This window comes from Cololabis saira, chromosome 4 (genome assembly GCF_033807715.1).
Source record: "Cololabis saira isolate AMF1-May2022 chromosome 4, fColSai1.1, whole genome shotgun sequence".
NCBI lineage: Eukaryota > Metazoa > Chordata > Actinopteri > Beloniformes > Belonidae > Cololabis > Cololabis saira.
In genome coordinates this window covers 2,567,803-2,589,504 of record NC_084590.1, presented here as the reverse complement: position 1 = coordinate 2,589,504, position 21,702 = coordinate 2,567,803, and the positions used below count along the sequence as shown (strand labels likewise).

General features: G+C 39.4%; 2 protein-coding genes across 11 annotated transcripts in view; one reads left to right on the top strand and one right to left on the bottom strand.

The window, feature by feature from the left end:
• Positions 1 to 3,706, top strand: part of LOC133441406 (NACHT, LRR and PYD domains-containing protein 12-like) — a 58,193-nt gene extending 54,487 nt beyond the window's left edge. For all 7 annotated transcript variants that reach the window (XM_061718669.1, XM_061718663.1, XM_061718668.1 and 4 more), the window contains one exon: positions 276 to 3,706. In XM_061718669.1, coding sequence (XP_061574653.1) covers positions 276 to 303 — 28 coding nt within the window. In that variant the 3' untranslated portion in view covers positions 304 to 3,706. The remainder of the gene's footprint in view (positions 1 to 275) is intronic.
• Positions 3,707 to 9,070: 5,364 nt separating this feature from the next.
• Positions 9,071 to 19,750, bottom strand: LOC133442212 (XIAP-associated factor 1-like). Of its 4 annotated transcripts, none has more exons than XM_061720161.1 (7): positions 19,665 to 19,750; positions 12,605 to 12,740; positions 12,434 to 12,490; positions 10,746 to 11,010; positions 10,586 to 10,656; positions 9,702 to 9,950; positions 9,071 to 9,605 (listed from the first exon to the last, which is right to left on the bottom strand). In XM_061720161.1, exons 1-7 carry the CDS (start codon positions 19,700 to 19,702, stop codon positions 9,567 to 9,569), a joined length of 855 nt encoding a protein of 284 aa, XP_061576145.1. In that variant the 5' UTR covers positions 19,703 to 19,750; the 3' UTR covers positions 9,071 to 9,566. The 4 variants fall into 4 exon arrangements, with proteins under 4 accessions (XP_061576145.1, XP_061576146.1, XP_061576147.1 ...); XM_061720162.1 differs by having other exon boundaries at positions 10,586 to 10,653; XM_061720163.1 differs by having other exon boundaries at positions 10,770 to 11,010.
• Positions 19,751 to 21,702: the final 1,952 nt, after the last annotated feature.

Below are 21,702 nucleotides of genomic sequence, written 5' to 3'. Positions count from 1 at the left end.
CGGCCATCTTGCCTGCAGCCAGGTACTCTTGGACAGAGCAGCCAGTTCAGTGTGAGCAGAGGTGCATGCTGGGACGCTGCACGCACCTCTGCCTCACTGAACATTATTTACCTGCTGACATTCATTAGAGTCACGATGGTTCTACATGTCAGTTTCCATAAACTCTCATATTTTTACAGTCTTGTTGTGATTTCAGGTGTAACTTTAAAATTATTTCCAGATGTCATGAGTTTAGTGTCAAATAAAACAACAGTCTCATCTGTTTTTACCTGCAGAATAGGACGGAACCTGCCGGGAACCTAAGCAGCAGCTTTGAGGTGTTCCCACCTGCCTGCACTGATGAGTCTGCTGGTGAAAGCTCCAGGTTCCAGTGCTCCCGTCCAGGGGTCCGTTTCACAAAGCAGGTTCTGTCAGGGTTTGACATTCCCCCCAGCTTTCAGTTTCTGTTTTGCCCCGCCTGTGTCCCATCTGCCCTGATTGTATCTGCACCTGTGTCTCGTCATGTCTCGTTATCCCCTGTGTATATCTGGTCTTGTCATTCCCTTGTTCCCTGTCGACCGTACTGTTTGTTCCCCATGTTTCCTGCCACGTTTTGCTCCTCAAGTTTTTGATCCCTTTTTAGTTTGTCTTGATCCTGCCCAGCAGCGCCTTGTTTTTTGCCTTTTTTTTAAAATAAATCCTGTTTTTTGCCAACTCCTGCCTCCCGCCTCCTGCTCTCCCTGCGTTTGGGTCCACACCTTACCCCCAGACGTGACAGAACAGTCCGACCAAATATGGAACCAGCGAGAGAGTGGGTGAACCCTCTGGATTTCCCTCTGGCACAACAGGAGGTTGCTGGAGGACAATGGCAAGGCTCTCCAGGCTCTGGAGCGACGGCGTCGACGTCAGCCCCAGCTAGCTGTTCCGGCAGTGGTCTTGGGCGCGTCGTCGGTGGTAGTCCCGGACGCATCAGCCCCTGCTCCGGTGATGGTCCCGGATCCCCCGCAGCCAGCGCCCCGGACCCGGGTACCCCCGCAGCCAGCGCCCCGGACCCGGGTACTCCCACAGCCAAGCCAAGAGTCCCCGAGCCGAGCCAAGAGTCCCCGAGCCGAGCCAAGAGTCCCCGAGCCGAGCCCCGTCCCCGTCAAGACCCACGCCTAAGCCTCGGGGATGTCCCCCCGAGCTGTCTCGCCGGTCTGCTCGGCCTCGTGGGCGACCCCCCAGAGCTGTCTCGCCGGTCTGCCCAGTCCCCAGGACAGCCCCCGGAATGTTGCCTCACAGTTTATGAAAACCCCAAATAAAAAATCTCAAAAAATTAGAATATATTATGAAATCAATAAACAATTCAATCATCAAAATTATAACAAATAAAGGATTAACATATATTGCTTTACCTGTAATGAGACTATGTACTGTAATATACATGTATTACGCAGTCTGATAACCATCTCCCGACGAATATTTAATTCTCTGCGCATTAATGCTGCACCTTCATCAATTGTGTCTTCATCAAAAGGACATGCCATGTTCATGACAATGGACTTCTAATATATATACTGACTCTGTTTTTAATGACAGACAGCAGAACTTCTCCAAAACTCGCCTGCTGACTGAATGAATGAGGAAATCAAATGTGCGTGTGTCTCTGAAAGAGGCGGAGACGCAGAGAAACTCCAGGTTCATTGAGATAAACCTGGTCCCGACCAGGTTAGATTCAGAGAGTCTGTTACTACGGTAACTGACCACGTTAGGTTCAAGAGTCTGTTACTACGGTAACTGACCAGGTTAGATTCAGAGAGTCTGTTACTACGGTAACTGACCAGGTTAGATTCAGAGAGTCTGTTACTACGGTAACTGACCAGGTTAGGTTCAGAGAGTCTGTTACTACGGTAACTGACCAGGTTTGGTTCAGAGCGTCTGTTACTACGGTAACTGACCAGGTTAGATTCAGAGAGTCTGTTACTACGGTAACTGACCAGGTTAGATTCAGAGCGTCTGTTACTACGGTAACTGACCAGGTTAGTTTCAGAGAGTCTGTTACTACGGTAACTGACCAGGTTAGGTTCAGAGAGTCTGTTACTACGGTAACTGACCAGGTTAGTTTCAGAGAGTCTGTTACTACGGTAACTGACCAGGTTAGATTCAGAGAGTCTGTTACTACGGTAACTGACCGAGAGCTTAAGTTACCTCTCTTTGTGAAACGGGCTAGAGTTACCTCTCTTTCTCTGGTTTGAGTTACGGAAAACTCAGAGTTTCCCTCATTTCAGGGTTAACAGACTCAGAGTTTTCACTAAACCTGCTTTGTGAAACGGACCCCTGGTGCAGAGAGACGGTTCTGGTGTTTCACATGAAGGACGGAGGCCCGGTTCTGTACAGGATCCTTCCTTGGAGCAGGAGCCAGCTGAGCCCACATCACAAGCTGCAGGAGCCTGTTTGACCTCAGGTGTGTGAAGGAGGTCCATGTGTCAGCTTCACCTCCCTCACTGTCAGATCCACAGGGGGATGTCGCTTCTTGTCGGTCGCTCACGTGAACCATGATGTCATCCAGTTCATCAGGACTCAGAACATAACAGAAACTCATGTTGTCATCCAGTTCATCAGAAGATAAAAGAAACTCATGTTGTCATTCGTTTCGTTTCGTTTTGTTTAATTATTTATTCAAACAGGTTAAAACAAAAACAAAAAAAATAATCAGAATACATAAAATGTATATACCGAAAAAAAAACAACAAAAAACCATAAGCAAAACAAAGCAAATTAAAAAGACAAATCTATATGTAAATAAATATTTCCTGTTTGAAAGGGTGTAGGATGAAGTTTCAAAAAACTTTTCTAGTCCTACCCCTTCTAATGTTCTGTTTTTACCATTTCTTCATTTCGCAGAACTTCTAAAAGAAAAGCATAAAAGAAAAGAAAAAGTGGTTCAGCTGAGCAAGGCACTTTGGTCATTGGCTGTCAGTTCATGTGTCCATTTCCGTTTTCTATCCATAAAGAGTATTGATTTTAAAGATTCGTTTAAACTTACTTGGAGAAATACATGATTTAATTTCATCTTTACAGTTGTTCCACAGATTAACTCCCATCACTGATACAGTGATGGGGTTTTGATGTTTGTTCGTACATGCTGTTTTTTAAAATTGCAATTTCCCCTGAGATTGTGTTTATTTTCTTTTATTTGAAACAACTTCTGGCAACTGATGATGATTTTCTTTGTGCATGATTTGTAAAGTTTTGAAGTTGACCAGATCCTTGAATTTGAGTGTTCAGTTTGATGAAGAGTGGGTTTGTTGATTCTCTAAAGGCTGCTTTATTTACAATTCTTATTGCTCTTGCTCTTATTGTCATCCAGTCATCCACATGAATACTACATGAACTACTACATGAACTACTGCATGAACTACTGCATGAACTACTGCATGAACTACTACATGAATACTACATGAACTACTACATGAATACTACATGAACTACTACATGAATACTACATGAACTACTGCATGAACTACTGCATGAACTACTGCATGAACTACTACATGAACTACTACATGAACTACTGCATGAACACTACATGAACTACTACATGAACTACTTATTCTGTCAACAGTAGTGAACACAATACATTGTTGTTGTATTTATCAATTATATCAAAAAAATAGGATTGTCTTGCATTCCTCGGTTCTGTATTATATTATTACTACATGATATTATATATATATATATATATATATATATATATATATATATATATATATATATATATATATATATATATATATATATATATTATATTATATTATATTATATTATAAATGCTCAGTCTCTCTTTATAAATGTCATAATGAACCTGTAGTTTAGTTTTCTGCCACCTGCGTTCAGCTTTTCAACACTATTTTGTATGAAGTTTATACAATTATACAATCTGCAACTTTACTGAGACAGCAGTATTAATAACAACACAAATAAAATGAAATACAACAAAATAAAAAACATTTGTAGCTTTTCTTTATTTTTCTACAGTTTCGTGACTGATGTTAAGGTGGTACGACCGCCCTCTTGTGGTGACACTAGAAACTACACTTTTGTTCTATTTAATGACATTATCGTCTGTAATTCATTTTAATTACAGAACTATTCATAGATTACCGACTGTAATTACATTAATTAATGACAGAAGACGGATGAGGATTGTTTTTGCACTAATTTCTCCTCGAAAAAGACTTGTTGTTGTCGTGCCTTTTTAACTGTTTATTGTTGATTTATTTTGAAAGAAATAACAGAATGTACTTTTGTCATTTAAACCTTTTAACTTTACACTGAGTGGAGTTACCTTGAAAAAACACCATAGTGATCCATAAAAAGAACAAAGACCCATTAAAATGCTCCTCTTTTCGGCCATTTTTAATCTTGAATGCGGATTACAAATTGATTTCGAAAGCTTTAGCAAATAGGTTGAGTAAATTCTTACCAAAATTGATAAACCTAGATTAGGTTGTTTTTTTCCAGAAGAGATCCTCTGCCAGTAACATGGGTAGGTTATTTAACATTATTCATATGGAACCTCTGGTGCTGAACCTAGTATAGCTGTTACCCTGGACGCAGAAAAGGCCTTTGATAGGATTGAGTGGCCCTATGTATTCAAGGTTCTATCTAAATTCGGATTCGGCTCTTATTTTATTAATTGGGTCAGAACGCTTTATAGGAAACCACAAGCCAAAATAATCACTAATGGACAAATGTCCACAGTTTTCCCTTTGAGTAGATCAAGCAGACAAGGGTGTCCCTTATCCCCTGGGCTCTTTGTTATAGCTGTCGAACCTCTGGCCGAGACAATCAGACAAGACTCAGAGATAAAGGGTATGAAAGTGGGCCAAACGACAGATAAAATTAACCTTATGGCAGATGATATAATTTTGTACTTAACAAATCCATTTGATTCCCTTGCTAAATTAAAAACTGTTTTGCATACATTTGGATCTGTTTCTGGATATAAAGTAAATTACGACAAAAGTGAAATTCTCCCACTCTCAAACTTTGACTATGCTGAACATCAGCAAAGAGTCCAGTTTAAATGGGCTCCAAGTGGGATAAGATACCTTGGAATTATGGTAGATAACAATCTTAAGAATGTGTACAAGCTGAATTACTTACCACTAGCTAGTCGAATAATGGAGGATTTACAGAAATGGATACATTTACCTATAACTTTGATTGGCCGAATAAATTGCATTAAGATGAATGTATTACCGAGGCTGCAGTACCTCTTTCAGTCTTTACCGACTCCAGTGCCAACCAGTTTCTTTAAAAACCTTAATAAACATATTAGACAATTCATATGGAATGGTAAGACTCCAGGGGTCTCAATAGAAAAACTTACATGGGACTATAAACTGGGGGGTCTTCGACTGCCTAACTTTGAAAAACATTATTTGGCTGCCCAAATGCGACCCGTTTCTTTTCTTTTTGAAAGGGATAATGTCCCACCTTGGGTTTCAATTGGAATGTATGCTCTTAAAGAAAATGCAGACTTTATCTATAAATAGACACCTAAAACTATCTCAAGAACTGACAACCCTGTCCTGATTAATATCATCAAGATGTGGCATGAAGTCCGGAAAAATATTGGACTAAGAAATATATCTTCACCCAAAACACCATTGAAGCAGAATTAACTCATACCAATGTCAGTGGATAATAAGACCCTGGAAATGTGGCACCAGAAGGGGATTCGTCATTTGGAGGACTGCTATAAGGAGGGATCCCTGATGTCTTTTGAGGACCTAAGGAGGAAGTATGATCTGTCCAGCAGAAACTTTTTTTGTTATTTACAGTTAAGATCATTTGTTAAATCTGTTTTGGGATCTGAGATGTCTTTACCCATGCTCAATGATCTGGAAGGACTGCTTCATGAGGGTAATGCACCACGTCTTATCTCAAAAGTGTACTCTCTCTTGATGGAGGATGCCCCAAAACCAGGTTTACATAAATCAAGGCAGAAATGGGAGTTGGACTTGGGTGTGACGATGGGTACAGAGCTCTGGTCTGAATTGTGTCGAAAAAGTCTAACTGCCACTATTAACTCCAGATACAGGCTGACCTATTATAACTTTCTCCATCAGTCCTATCTTACGCCACTGAAATTGCATAAATATAAACCTGAGATATCTAGCCTGTGTTTTAGATGTGGGATAGAAGAGGGATCATTCCTGCACTGCACTTGGTTATGCACAAAACTTAACACATTCTGGCATAATTTTTCTGACATCATGACAAAACTTCTAGGAGCGCGTCTTCCATTAGATCCTCAAACATGCTTATTAGGAGATACTACGAAAATTGATGCTCAATTAAGAAAAGCTCAAAAGAAGTTTCTCGCACTGGCCTTGTGTGTTGCCAGGAAGTGTATTGCCATCACATGGAAGTCTGACTCCCATCTTTCAATAGGAAAATGGGTTTCAGAAATGAATAGCAGGGTTCCACTTGAAAAGATTACATATACACTCAGGAAAGACTATCAAACTTTTACAGAGATGTGGCAACCCTATTTGGCATATATGGACACATTGTCAGCCTCTATGATGGACGGTTTGTAGATTTATAAGCTTTTTTGCTGTCAGCGCTTACTGTTGTCTATCTTGCCTCTCAACCTCATTTATTTGTTATTTATGTTTTCTCTCTCTTTTCTTTTTTTTTGGGTGGGTTGGGGAGGGTTTTGAAGTTTTGTGTTTGTGTGTTCATGTATATACCTTGAAAAAATGCTGAAAATAAAATAATCTAAAAAAAACAATGGGATAAACTCCCTTTTTGTCTATAATGTCCCAAAAAAAAAAGAAAGCGATATGGCGGTGATATCGTTGCACTAACATAAGAGTCACTATATAGTATGTAGAAGGGATATGCAGGAATGGTTTCCCCCCAGCATTATAGGAGCCGTGGTGCTGCACCTGCAGTCACCGGTAGGGGGGCAGTACGGTGGCCGACAAGGGCCAAACGCACTGCAACGGCCTAATGCGTCTCAGTTAAGGAAAACGGCTTCAAGTACAGAAACGATTCAAATTCACAAACTCAAAACGAGGTACAAAAAGAGGAACGTGGTGCAAATGAAAAAACGTGCTGCAAAAAACAAAGACAAATGCAGCATCATCAAACGTGCTGCAAATAGAGAAACGATGCAAAGCACAAAACCATATAAAACAAGAAACCATCTTCAAAAGAAAAACGCTTCATAACCGGTCACTACAACCTGAAGTGCTCCAAACCTGCAGGGGGGCTCTCGGCGTAACCAGGTTTGCACTCAGATCTGGGAAAAACATCACTGCGTTTCCATTGAAAGTGATTGGCTCACCTTTTTCTCTGGATGTTATAGCGGCTATTCGGAGAATTTTATCCTGATCCTGGTACTTAAGTAGACGGATGAGAATGGGTCTGGGTCGTTTCTCTCCCGGCGGGCGGGACGTCGGGGACCGGTGCGCTCTTTCAATAATCAGTGGCTCGGGAAAGTGCTGTTCTCCCAGCACAGAGGGTCCAATCTGTAAAAAAACGCACCAGATCCGTTCCCTCTATGCCCTCCTGTAGGTTGATGATGCACACATTGACTACGTTTCCATGCAGTCAAAATTGGGGTTATTGCTAATATTCCGGTTACTGAAACATTAGGAATATTCCGTTTATATGGTAATTAATCATTTGGGATATCTGGATCAAACCAGCGACGCACGGAGAACATCATGACGCAATTCCCGTCATTTCTGCTTCTTCTTCCTGTATCCAAATTCAAAACAAATGCTGCTTCGCGCAACTTTTCTCTCACCTTCTTGTAAATCTTCTATCCCGGTACTTTCTACCGTCTGCAAATGCAGAAATGTTCATATCGTTCATTACATTTATGAAGTGATTAGTCTCCTCCTGGTCTTGGTTTCTCCGTGTTTATAAGAACTTCCTGGACTCAAAAGACCAGGATTCCTTGTGAACAGAGCATGTGCAGAAAACAAATTCCTGTTCCGTTTGATGGGGATATTCCATTTGGCGTTTACATGACCCAATATTCAGGTTTTAAAACCCAGGGCTCATATTGGGGTTTTTAAAAACCTGAATATGGGCAAATTCGGTTATTCAAAGGGGTTATTGGTGTTTACATGGCCGTGCAAATTTGGGTTATTGCCAATATTCGGGTTTTAAAAGGGTTATTGATGCATGGAAACACAGTCATAATTACGCCGGCTTTGATTCTCTAGTTGGTCTACTTTGTCCACGAGGAAATCCTTCTCCTTCAATAGACGGAGGACGTGAGAGTCCAACTCAGTCAGCTTGTCTTCAGCTGAGCTAATTCGCTCCTCCGCCTCCGTAATACGTGAGCCCATCCCGTCTATCAGCGTGTTCAAGCCCGAAATAGAATGATTCATTTCGGCAGTTTTGGCGTTGAGCTTCACGGAGAGTGCCTCGTTACCGCGTTTTATTTCTTGTAGTACGGCGTGGCTTCCTTCCACTTCACCTTGCTCTTCATTCGTTTATTTATTTTTCCCTCATTACGCATTAATACGTTTTATGTTTATTTGTTTTTCTTGTTTTTTTGTTGTTAAGCACTTTGTGTTTCATTATTTGTATGAAAAGTGCTATATAAATAAAGTTTGATTTGATTTGATTTGATTACTACTACTGTTGTACTTTGTAGTTAGAATTTTGCATTTTTATTTTTTAATTATATTTATTGCCCATCCCTGGCTGCGATAATGTTTTATGATAAATAAAAGTGTGAAGCTCAGGGAAAAAGAGGCGTTCCAAATGATTTAAAGATTAAATAGCCCTGGATCAATCACATCATTGAAGAATGGATGCATTGTGTTGTTTTTCTCAAAACTCACCTCTTCCGAACAGCTTTTAATGTGTGATTTGTTTATTATCCTTTATCTTATCCTTTATCCCTTATCATTTTTATCCTGTAGTTTTTAATTTAAATTTTTCCTGCTCTCAATGTTTTATCTTTGTGTCTGTGAAGCGTCTTTGAGATCTTTTAAAAGCGCTATATAAATAAAATTGATGATCATTATTATTATTATTATTATTATTAAATTAAAGAACAAATAGCCGACCAAGCTTCCTTACTCCAAATCTTGTGCCATGTTTATTCCATAATGCCATCCTTCCTGTGTATGATTCATGTCTAAAAACTGCCCAAGAAAAGACATGACTATTCCTTCACCAAGTAAAATCTTCACGCATACACATGACATTTTTTTATGTTTTCCAGGTTACTCATGGTTTCAGCCATGGTGATTCTATTTTTATACATGAACCACAATAGAAACTGGTCATATTTCTCTCATCTCAGTAGTTTAGACAAAGGAACATTTTAATGATTAGTCTTTAAAAAGCTGCCAGCAGCAACAGATTTGCTGGCAAGTAGAATAATGCATTATGTGTTGTCATGCAAGATTTAAGTCATAAAACTACTAAAACACAGTGCTTAGTATTTTCAAATAAAATGTAATTATTCTTGTAAAGTAGTAGCTGATTATATTTTAGCAGCTTGGACGATATCTTCTTCATTGAACCTCTGAGACTGCTGGTCCACTCTGAAAAGTTCTGCAACTTTATTTCTGTTTCAGGACAATGTGGATGTGGCACTTCGCCTAAAAACACAGAGGGAGGAAGAAAACGTAAATGTAATTGTACAGTAAATGTTCAACAGTGTGTATACAAACAGTGGGTAATTAAGGAAAGTTCACCTCATGCCAGCGCAGCGTAGAGACGGGCAGGGCCAGGTGACAGAACGGGCAGGTGCTGAGCTTGTCTGGGTCTCCTTCATTCATTGAGGGTTTTTGGTTGAACGTATTTGTCAGGGCGGTTGCGTTCCGTAGCTGAGGGGCGTCCTCTTGTCCAGAGGAATCTCTGTCGTCCTCACTGTCGTCCTCACTCTCTTCCTGCTCTGGCTCAACTTTTTCAGAGTCCCACTTGGCTGCAAGAAAACATCCCATCTGGTTTGACAAGAGGCAATGAGCATTAGTATTAATCTGAATAGGCATGGTTAAAGCAGCATTTAATTTTGGGCTTTAAGAAGTTTGGTCACTACTGAAAAAAAAAGAACATCAATTTCTTGCAGATAAAAATTGAACCCATAACAAATGAAATGGCTGATTGCTAACGTCCGCTCTGGGGGTTTACTGTTCTGGTCTTGCTGGATCTGTGTCCTATAGCCATACACGTATAAAAGGAAGCATGCCAGTTACATCCCTTAGTTGCTGCCTCCTGTGTCCACTTCTCAAAGAATGCTGCTCAAAAAATGACCTTAGTTAAATGACTTAATCTGCCTAGCATAACAGTGTCAGTAAAACTTCTAAGTTATAAATCTGATCAGTTAGGAAACACATCAAATGTAAATCACTAATTTTTAACAACTTGTATCAGACCACATAATGACTCACTTAGAATTCATGATAAATTATTGTATCATGTATTCTAATTTAATTACATGAAAATAACTGAGGTCTACACTTTCTCGATGAAATGTGGACCCTGAAAGACGAAAATGTTTTTCAATCTGAACTTCACATTTCTGTTTCTCTCATGCTCCACAAGTTCAGCTTGTTAAAATGCTATAACTTGAAAATACCGTATGTTTGTCTATATCCTCGGCTGAAAAGGATGCCTTGCAGCCTGTACAAGACACAGTTGTTTTTGCTGCTGAGAGAAACAAAGAAAGAGGTAATTAGCCAAAGAAAACACATTGTGGAGAGTTCCTGAGCTTTGATGTGAGTGTTGTATTTTCATACTTGAATGAAGTACACTGCTGGTACCCGGAGGAGGACTGGAGCTGTTGTCAGCAGCCAAACAGATCAGGCGATGCTCTGCCAGGTCTGTCAGTTTGACGTAGCGGCTGCAGTCCCGGCAGAGCTCGGTGCGGCTGCCGCAGACCAGCCTATGCTCATCCAGGTCCTTCACCGGGACTTCCAGCTCACAGAACTCACACCCCTGGAGACGGTGCTGACACTCATCCCACTGGGGGGGAACGGAGTCACAGTCAGTTAAGGGCCACAACTGGAACATGCAGACAATTGTTAGTTGTCCTAAAAACTCTATATAGGCCATAACTTGAAAATGTATTAATTATTTAACCTGAAAATGTCACTCTTATCTGGCAATATTTTCTTTTTTCATATGTAAAATGTTTTTGCTTCAGTTTTTAATTATTTATGGATTTTTATCATTTCAAAAAACCTAATTAAAATATAGGGAAGGTGAGGTAATGTGAGACGTTGGGTAATGTGAGACACCCCCTGTATAATTTTCCTTTATTATTAATCCCACAATGGGGAAATTCTCTCTCTGCATTTAACCCATTTTCTAGTTGAACTAGTAGCAGTGGGCTGCCATTTGCACGGCGTCCGGGGAGCAGTAAGGGTTAAGGGCCTTGCTCAGGGGCCCAAGGTGGTTGACCTTGGTTGCAATCCAAGACCTCCAGACTCCAACCCTCCTCTGTAACCACTAGGCCACCACTCCCCCATCTATCTAGGCAATGGTACACATTTGTGGTCAAGTGACCATGATGTTTTCAAGCTCCTCCCATTTCCCACTGGCTAGAAAATAGGAAAGAAAAGAACCTCATGGTGATTTGGTAAACATGCTTTTTTGATAAAAATATGTTTTTTGCATGTAAAAGTAAAATTTATTCTTGTCAACTTAATCAACGATTGTGTCAAAACAAATTGGTTCAGGTAGAAAAACATATGATCCATGTTCATGAACTACCATTATATAACACTGTGGGATTGATGCTCGTTGAAGATTAACCTGAAATGCTACAGAGGGTGTTTTTACTAGAAAGGTAAAATGAGACAAATGGTTTGAGGTAAAGTGAGACGTTTGTCATGTATTCACAATAATAATAATAATAATAATAATAATAATAATAATAATAATAGCTGACCGGTAATAGACTGAGCAATAGCTGGGTCACGTGTTCTGAGCCCAGGACTGTTCTAATCTAACTGGTTCTGTCATGTGAATGTTCACTGCCCTTCTATCACAGCAAACAGAACTGTTTTACTGACAATTTTCCAACATTAAAGTTTTTCAACATTAAAGTTGATTCTGATTCTGATTTTGTTTAGAGTGATTTCAAGTGTTGAGAAAAACTTGTGCTTATTGACCAATCCCCATGATTCTGTTAACAGTCTGACATTATTTCTAGAATGTATAGCTGGGTCTGGGGCAAAGTGAGACACTTGACCACTTTTTTAAAAACAATCATATTTTCACTGCCCTTTGTCTTTAACACATTCTGACTATTTATGTTGCTAGAAAACATCCTGAACTGATAGTAAATGTGCAAATTGTATTGATATATCATTTTAGCTTGCCTGGAGGGGAGGACATGTAAAAAGTGTCTCACATTGCCTCACTCTCCCTAAATATGATTGGAAATGTTCTCTGTACAACACTGCTGCATCTTGGGATTCACCTCATGATCCTGTAGGCGACATTGTTCCATCTTCTCATTGCACTTGGAGCATCTCACCTTCAGGTGAGTAAAGTTGTGTAAAAGCAGATCAGATGAAGTTTAATGTTAATTAAGCAAGCAAAAGCATAATGTGTGATGTACTGGAAGTGTGAAGAAGTGTGGTGTGTTCACCAGGGTGTGCTGCTCCTCTCTGTGTTCCTTCAGCTGATCTTTGGGAACTGCTTCATCACATTCAGGGCACAAACACAAGAAACGCGTGCAGTGTGTTTCATGCAGGGCGAAATTGGCTTCTGCAACCTCCTTGTTGCTAAAAAAAAGAAAAGAGACGCACAGGTGAAGGCTACCGTTTCTTATCAGTGATCAGAAATGAAGGCATTTGGGGGCACGGTGGCTCAGCTGGTAGTGCAGCCGTCTCACAGCAAGAAGGTCCTGGGTTCGATTCCCGCCGGGGACGCTGTGGGTGCTGAAGTGCGTGTTAGTTCCTCCATGACTTCAGTGCTCACACCCTGGGTGGGGTTGGTGAAAGGATCTTTCTGTGTGGAGTTTGCATGTTCTCCCCGTGTTCCCCTTGGTAGCTAATGGGAGATACCCTCACAAAAACATGCACACAGTCCTGGGCTACACATGCCCCCTCTGGCCAACCAGGGAACAGATGGGGTGGGGAGGATCCGGCCGGAATAACGTGATCCTCCCACGCGCTACGTCCGGCCAGAGAATCCTCACCCTGTCTGGTGAAAAGAAGCGGCTTAAGGGTTAAGGAGGAGACCTGAGCTCAGTGCAGGAACTCCCGGGGTTGGTAGAGGATGGCAATGCCCAGGACTGTCACTTAGGTAGGAGCACTGGGTGGTAAAAATGGGAAAAAAACCGGGATAAAAATATTAAAAAAAAAAAAAGAAATGAAGGCATTTAACAGCTGAAGTGCAGACGGCCACACCTGCATCTGCACCAGACCAGAGTCCAAACGTGTATGCAGGTATAATAAATGTTATTACTGAGATGGGAGACTGTTTAACAGAGAAAAAAGGCTGATTTGATATAATGTATTGTACAAACTCGGCTCTATTTTTAAAGGTTTGAGTTTTGCCATTTTTCCCCTGAATAATATGAAGGACCACAATTTTAACAGAAATTAAAATAATGTAGTCGTTAGAGTGAGGCAAAAAAGTATCTAGTCAGACACCAGTTGTGCAAGTTCTCCCATTTAAAAAGATAAGAGAGGCCTGTCATTTTCATCATAAATATATCTCAACTATGAGAGACAAAATGAAAAAAAAAGTTCAGAAAATCACATTGTCGGATTTTTAAAGAATGTATTTGCAAATTATAGTGGAAAATAAAGTGTTTGGTCAATAACAAAATTCGGCCTCTTCGGCAGGAGGTCCCCCTTATGATCCAGGTCCTGGTCCAGGTTTCTACCCCCTTATGATCCAGGTCCTGGTCCAGGTTTCTTCCCTCCTAAAGGGGAGTTTTTCTTGCCACTGTTTATGTAATAATTGCTCGGGGGTTTATGTTCATGTTCTGGGTCTCTGGAAAACGTCTAGAGACAACTTTTGTTGTATTAGACGCCATATAAATAAAATTGAATTGAATTGAATTAAATTAAATTAAATTAAATTAAATTGAATTGAATTGAACAAAAGTTCATCTCAATACTTTGTTATATACCCTTTGTTGGCAATGACAGAGATCAAAAGTTTTCTGTAAGTCTCCACAAGGTTTTCCACACTGTTGCTGGTATTTTGATCCGTTCCTCCATGATCTCCTCTAGAGCAGTGATTGGTCCGTTCCTCCATGATCTCCTCTAGAGCAGTGATTGGTCCGTTCCTCCATGATCTCCTCTAGAGCAGTGATTGGTCCGTTCCTCCATGATCTCCTCTAGAGCAGTGATTGGTCCGTTCCTCCATGCAGATCTCCTCTAGAGCAGTGATTGGTCCGTTCCTCCATGATCTCCTCTAGAGCAGTGATTGGTCCGTTCCTCCATGATCTCCTCTAGAGCAGTGATTGGTCCGTTCCTCCATGATCTCCTCTAGAGCAGTGATTGGTCCGTTCCTCCATGATCTCCTCTAGAGCAGTGATTGGTCCGTTCCTCCATGATCTCCTCTAGAGCAGTGATTGGTCCGTTCCTCCATGATCTCCTCTAGAGCAGTGATTGGTCCGTTCCTCCATGCAGATCTCCTCTAGAGCAGTGATTGGTCCGTTCCTCCATGATCTCCTCTAGAGCAGTGATTGGTCCGTTCCTCCATGCAGATCTCCTCTAGAGCAGTGATTGGTCCGTTCTTCCATGCAGATCTCCTCTACAGCAGAGGGGGGCTGGGGCTGTCACTGGGCAACATGGACTTTCAACTCCCTCCAAAGATTTTCTATGGGGTTGAGATCTGGAGACTGGCTAGGCCACTCCTTCCTTGCCCGGGCGATGTGTTTGGATCATTGTCGTGCTGAAAGTCCCAGCCATGTTTCATCTTCAATGCCCTGCTGATAGAAGGAGGTTTTCACTCTAAATCTCACCATACATGGCCCCATTCATTCTTTCCCTCAGTCGTCCTGGTCCCTTTGCAGAAAAAATCCCCAAACCATGGTGTTTCCACCCCCGTGCTTCACAGTAGGTTTGGTGTTGTTTGGATGCAACTCAGCTTTCTTTCTCCTCCAAATACGACAAGTTGTGTTTCTACCAAGAAGTTCTATTTTGGTTTCATCTGACCATATAACATTCTCCCAAACCTCTCCTGCATCATCCAAAAGCTCTCTAGTAAACTTCAGACCTGGACATGTACTGGCTTCAGCAGGGGGAACGTCTGTCCCTGCAGGATCTGAGTCCATGATGGTAGTGTGTTACTGATGGTTCCTTTGTTACTCTGGTCCCAGCTCTCTGCAGGTCCTTCACTAGGTCCCCGTGTGGTTCTGGGATCTTTACTCACCGTTCTGGTGATCATTTTTACCCCCCGGGGGGAGATCTTGGAGCCCCAGATGGAGGGAGATTATCAGTGTCTTGTATTTCTTCCATTTTCTAATAATTTCTCCCACAGTTGATTTCTTCACACCGAGCTGCTACCTATTGCAGATTCAGTCTTCCCAGCTGTCCAGGTCTAGTCCTGGTCCTGGTGCAGGTCTACAATTTAGTTTCTCACATCCTTTGACAGCTCTTTGGTCTTGGCCATAGTGGAGTTTGGAGTGTGACTGTTTGAGGTTGTGGACAGGTGTCTTTATACTGATAACCAGTTAAAACAGGTGTCTTTTATACTGATAACCAGTTAAAACAGGTGCCTTTTACACTGATAAACAGTTAAAACAGGTGTCTTTTATACTGGTAACCAGTTAAAACAGGTGTCTTTTATACTGGTAACCAGTTAAAACAGGTGTCTTTTATACTGATAACCAGTTAAAACAGGTGTCTTTATACTGATAACCAGTTAAAACAGGTGTATTTTATACTGATAACCAGTTAAAACAGGTGCCATTGATACAGGTAACGAGTTAAGGAAACGTTAAGGAGAATAAAAGTTTACCCTCAAATATGAACTCTGCTAATATCAGCCTTCTATTGAAATCAGATAAGAATCCTTCAAGCTACCGCCCAATATCCCTTATAAATGTAGATCTCAAAATAATCTGTAAAGCTCTTTCCAAGCGTTTGAAAAGAATCACCCCTTCTATTATACACCCGGATCAAACAGGCTTTACTAAGAGTAGACATTCTTCTACTAACACTCGTAGACTACTTAATATTATAGATCACTCAAATATCAATAAACAGGAAACTACAATTATATCTCTAGAAGCAGAAAAGGCATTTGATGGGGTAATCTGGAAATTCTTATGGCAACTTTGCATAAATTTGGTTTTGGCAAATCTTTTATCGACTGGATAAAGATATTATATAGCTCTCCCAAGGCACGTGTAAGGACAAACGATCAAGTCTCAACAAGCTTTGACTTGGAAGGAGGTACCAGACAGGGTTGTCCTCTTTCTCCTTCACTATTTGCAATATTTATTGACCCTTTAGCAGCTGCTATCAGGCAAAACCAAACTATTAAAAGTATACAATGCAAAACATTAGATCACAAGATAAGTCTTTATGCTGATGATGTACTACTCTTCCTCCAGAACTCACAAACCTCACTGTCAGAGACAGACTAGTTTAAGACTGACTATTCTATCTATTTGACCAAATCCACAGTTTTGTGCATCAACTGCAATTTCCAAAATACAGCCACTACTAAATTACAATCAGGAAACATTGGATGTCTAGGCATAAACATCTCCTCTAGGCTGTCAGAACTAATAAAACTAAACCGTGTTCAGCTCTTATAGAGGATGATCTTACGCAATGGAACTCTCTTCCCATTTCACTCATGGGGAGAATTGTCATCATTCAAATGATGGTTTTACCAAAAATAAATTATCTTTTTTCAATGATACCCTTCAAACCCCCTCCTCTTGGTTTAAGTCACTGGATTCATACGTGTCAAAGTTCCTGTGGAAAAATAAAACACCATGTATTAGCCTAAAGACAAAAACCCAAAGAATGTGGAGGTTTAGATTTACCTAACTTCCAGTATTACTTCTTTTAATAAGTTACAGTATATCTTAAAATGGTGGAAAAATCACTCACTGGATAGTCAATGGCTGGATTCAGTGTTTTGCAATGATTTTGCAATCTCAGATTTACCATTTATTAGTCAAAATATGAAACATCATGAATGCTTTAAAAGCATTAATATTAGCTCAACTCTGACAGCCCGGTGGGACTACCTTAAAATAGCTAAAGTATCAGTTTCTCCATGTGATCGCACAACCATCTGGAACAACCCAGACATTCTGAAAATGATAAAAAGATGGTAAACTTCACTCAGTGGAGAGACCAAGGAATAAAGTATCTACAACATATAATCATAAGCGGACATGTTGTACCTTTTAACACACTCACTGTTCAATATGGAATTAGCAGTAACACATTTTAAAATGCCAACAACTTAAGTCCATAATAAGTAAAGAATATAAACTCAACCAACTGGATCTGCAACTTCCCATGAAGGTAACAGTTACTTAATCTAAACACCCCAAAATTACTATGGAAACTCTACAGGTTAATGTCCAAAATAGATAACTCAGTCTCTCTTACGATCTCAAAATGGGAGGCTGACTTATCTCTTAACACTAATCACATTTCTTGGTCACAAATATGTTTAAATACTTTCACTATGACCAAGAATCTAAACTTACAACTTATACAGTACAAAGTTCTTTACAGAACACATTACACAGGACAAAGGATGTTCCAGATGGGCTTTGTCATGGTATATATACATATACATATATATATATATATATATATATATATATATATATATATATATATATATATATATATATATAAGAAGTTACAGGTCTGTGAAACCAGAAATTTTGCTTTTTTGTAGGAGACCAAATACTTATTCTACCCAGGAATTTACCAATTCATTCAGTCAAATCCTACAATGTGATTTCCTGGATTCTTTCCCCCCATTCTGTCTCTGATAGTTGAAGTTACCTATGATGGAAATTACAGGCCTCTCATCGTTTTAAGTGGGACAATTGGTGGCTGACTAAATACTTTTTTGCCCACTGTATATTTGATAATAGTGTATACCAGTTGCAAAGCCATGTTGGGCTAACTAAGTGCATGGTGGGGTGACATGACGTTGTTCTGAGCATGCGCAAGAATAATGAATCTGTGAGAGAGTTCCCGCCCAAGAGAAGACGTGTGTGAAGTTTTCTTTTAACCACCTCTGGTACCTGCTAAAATGCAATAGACTGCTGCAGAAATGTCTAACGATACAGTAATTAACAGCTAATTTTACAATTAAATGTGTAATAATGAAGTTGTTAACTAGGGTTGCCACCTTTCAGAAATAGAAATAAGGGACACCCCGATTTCAGCAGCGCAGGAGCCAAAAAAAGGGAACATCCCCAAAACTTCTAAACTGCTTAGAAATGTATTTATGAAAAAACAAAACGCTTTAATTTAAAGTTTAAAGTGCTTTAATAGCATTGAACTTGCATGACTGTACAGACGGACAACCATTAGCAACTGAAATGCTATGTATGTAAGATAAGATAAGATAATATATCCTTTATTTTCTCCCTCGGTGGGGAAACGTATTTGTCGTCAGTACACACATGTAGGGGAGGGGTAAAAAGACTGAAAAGTCAGAAATAAAAAATATATAAAAATACAAAAAGATACGTATAAAATATGTATAAACACAGGATATGAACAGTATATACAGTTAAACAGTGCAGAAAAGCAGGTGGAGTGTTGTGAGGTATGTCCACATCAGCCCAGATGTAGAATATGGTGTAAAAGTTAATTTATTTCAATAATTCAACTTAAAAGGTGAAACTAATACATTACATAGTCTCATTACATGCAAAGCAAGATACATTAAACCTTTATTTGTTATAATTTTGATGATTGAATTGTTTATTGATTTCAGAAAATATTTTAATTTTTTAGATTTTTTATTTGGGGTTTTCATAAACTGTGAGCCATAATCATCAAAATTATAACAAATAAAGGCTTGAAATATCTCACTTTGAATGTAGTGGGAAATAATATATTTGTTTCACCTTAAGTTGAATTTACTAAGAATGAAGTTTTGCAATATATTCACATTTTCCGACCTCCACCTGTATATTATGACATCAATAAATAAGAGTATAATATATGTCCGTATTGGTTCAATACGGAACACAGGTTTTTACGTAAAGATTCTGTATTTCAAGGGACGGGTTTGAGCCGTTAACAATGTTAACACATGAATTGTTACACAAATATGTAACATAGCAAACTGTTTTTGACCATCGGAGAGGTTCAAATTCAATGTATTACTGTTTACACAAACTCAAGTGAGGGAATAAAACGCATCCTTTATAATCTCCCAACGTCCCTGGAGATCAGACGCGAAGCTTGTTTCACTTTTGCTCTCGTTTTTCGAACACGGAGCTTTTTATGTGTTTATGTGTATTATTATATTATTATACCCCCACCTGACCGTTTATACTGCTGGAAATCAGCTCAGATAAAACTATCACTACTTTTTCCGAATTGTTAGTCTGACCCACATTCCCTGTAGATAGCGTGATTTGCTGTCAGTTTGAAGGTAAGAAGTCGGAACTTTGTCTGGAAAAAGAAACCTTAGTATATCTATCTGAAGACATAATGAACATAATACAACTAAAACTGTTAACTTACCATTGTCCGCAGATGCGTGTCGCTTCTTCACTGTCCATTCCGTAAGTGTGGAAGGTTAATATGGAACTAATATGTTACGCATTTCAGCAAAACAGAAAGTGAAAATAATTTGCACCATAACCTGTTATTTGCAACATCTACCACGCGGTGGCGCCAAATACGCGTCCTGGTCTGTTTTTCTGTTGAAGCGCTGGTTGTTGAAGCGCAGGTTAACCTGACAGGACATGTGGGCCTGTGTTTGTGAGGATTTATGTGTTTGTGTCAAAGCTGGATATAATATCAATTACATATAGTAAAAATGACATATACATATACATACAAGTATCTTTATACTGGTATACTTACACATATGTAAGATCAGCTTAAGTCATACACATGCAGTCAATAGTATATACACACCTACATATGGATCAACTTCAGGCCTGATCAATACGACCAAATGGAAATCATTGCAAGGTGTTTTTTTTGTTATTAAACTTTTTATTAGAGAAATAAAGTCAGTTATACAAGATTCACATCATCACAGTATCAATCGGGTATTTTCTTTTCATAAAAAAAGGAGAAAAAAGAAAAAGAGGTGGAGGAAAAATAAAAAATAAATCAATCAATGAATAAATATAACACATCATCAACCAAAATCCGATGTACAGTCAATCCAAAACTAATACCAAATAAATAAATAAATCAAGAAGAAATCAAAAAGAAGATGCATTTGTAAGGGGATAGCAAAAAAGGGATTTTCACTTCTGTCCCTCGAACATTCTGAGAAGTCACTTTAAAATACTAAATACCCCCCCAAGAAAAAATAAATAAATAAAATAAATAATAAAATAAAATCAATAAAAATCAATAAAATTTGGTACACGTTATCGGTCGACGTTATAGAACTAATATATACAGGACTGTCTCAGAAAATTACAATATTGTGATAAAGTTCTTTATTTTCTGTAATGCAATTAAAAAAACTAAAATGTCATACATTCTGGATTCATTACAAATCAACTGAAATATTGCAAGCCTTTTATTATTTTAATTTAGCTGATTATGGTTTACAGTTTAAGATTAAGATTCCCAGAATATTCTAATTTTTTGAGATATGATATTTGAGTTTTCTTAAACTGTAAACCATGATCAGCAATATTAGAATAATAAAAGACTTGCAATATTTCAGTTGATTTGTAATGAATCCAGAATGTATGACATTTTTGCATTACAGAAAATAAAGGACTTTATCACAATATTCTAATTTTCTGAGACATTCCTGTATATATTTATTTATATCTCATTTAATTTAATACAATATATTGTGTGGGTTTTCTCCGGGTACTCCGGCTTCCTCCCACAGTCCATATGCATATTAGGTTAATTGATGAATCTAAATTTCCCGTAGGTGTGAGTGTGAGTGTGGTTGTGAGCATGGTTTGTGTGTCTATATGTGGCCCTGTGATGGACTGGTGACCTGTCCAGGGTGTAACCCCTGCCTCTCACCTGAAATGAGCTGGGATAGGCTCCAGCAGACCCCTGTGACCCTGAAAAGGATAAAGCGGGTATAGATAATATATGGATGGACAATATATTTAACAGATTTTCTCTCATCTATGTTCTAAAATTAAATTCACTGTCAAGTTCATGTCCTGAAAAGCTGTTATCCAATCAGAAGGGCCTGTGTGTATTAAGGCCCGGTTAGCTGCTCATTCATTGGTCAGGACTTCACCAATCCCGGGGAAGGACACGCTGTGTGTGTTGGTGTGGAGAGTGACGGGCAAATCCACCAACCACGGTTTCATTTTTAGTGGGCGGGAATTAAACTAAAGATGGGAGGCCTTCATGAAGTCCCAACATCAAATCTCTGCAGAGTGAAGTCTTTGAACTTGTTAAACCCTTTCAGTTCATTGTACTGTTGCTTTTTTCCGCGATGATTTCTTGTCTCTGTGATGAGGTGAAGGCCCAGCGGTCGTGCTCACGGCTCAACACTGCAAGTGTCATTAAAGGAATTGTGCAGACATGGATACCAAGCTGATGACAACCACTGGTTTGT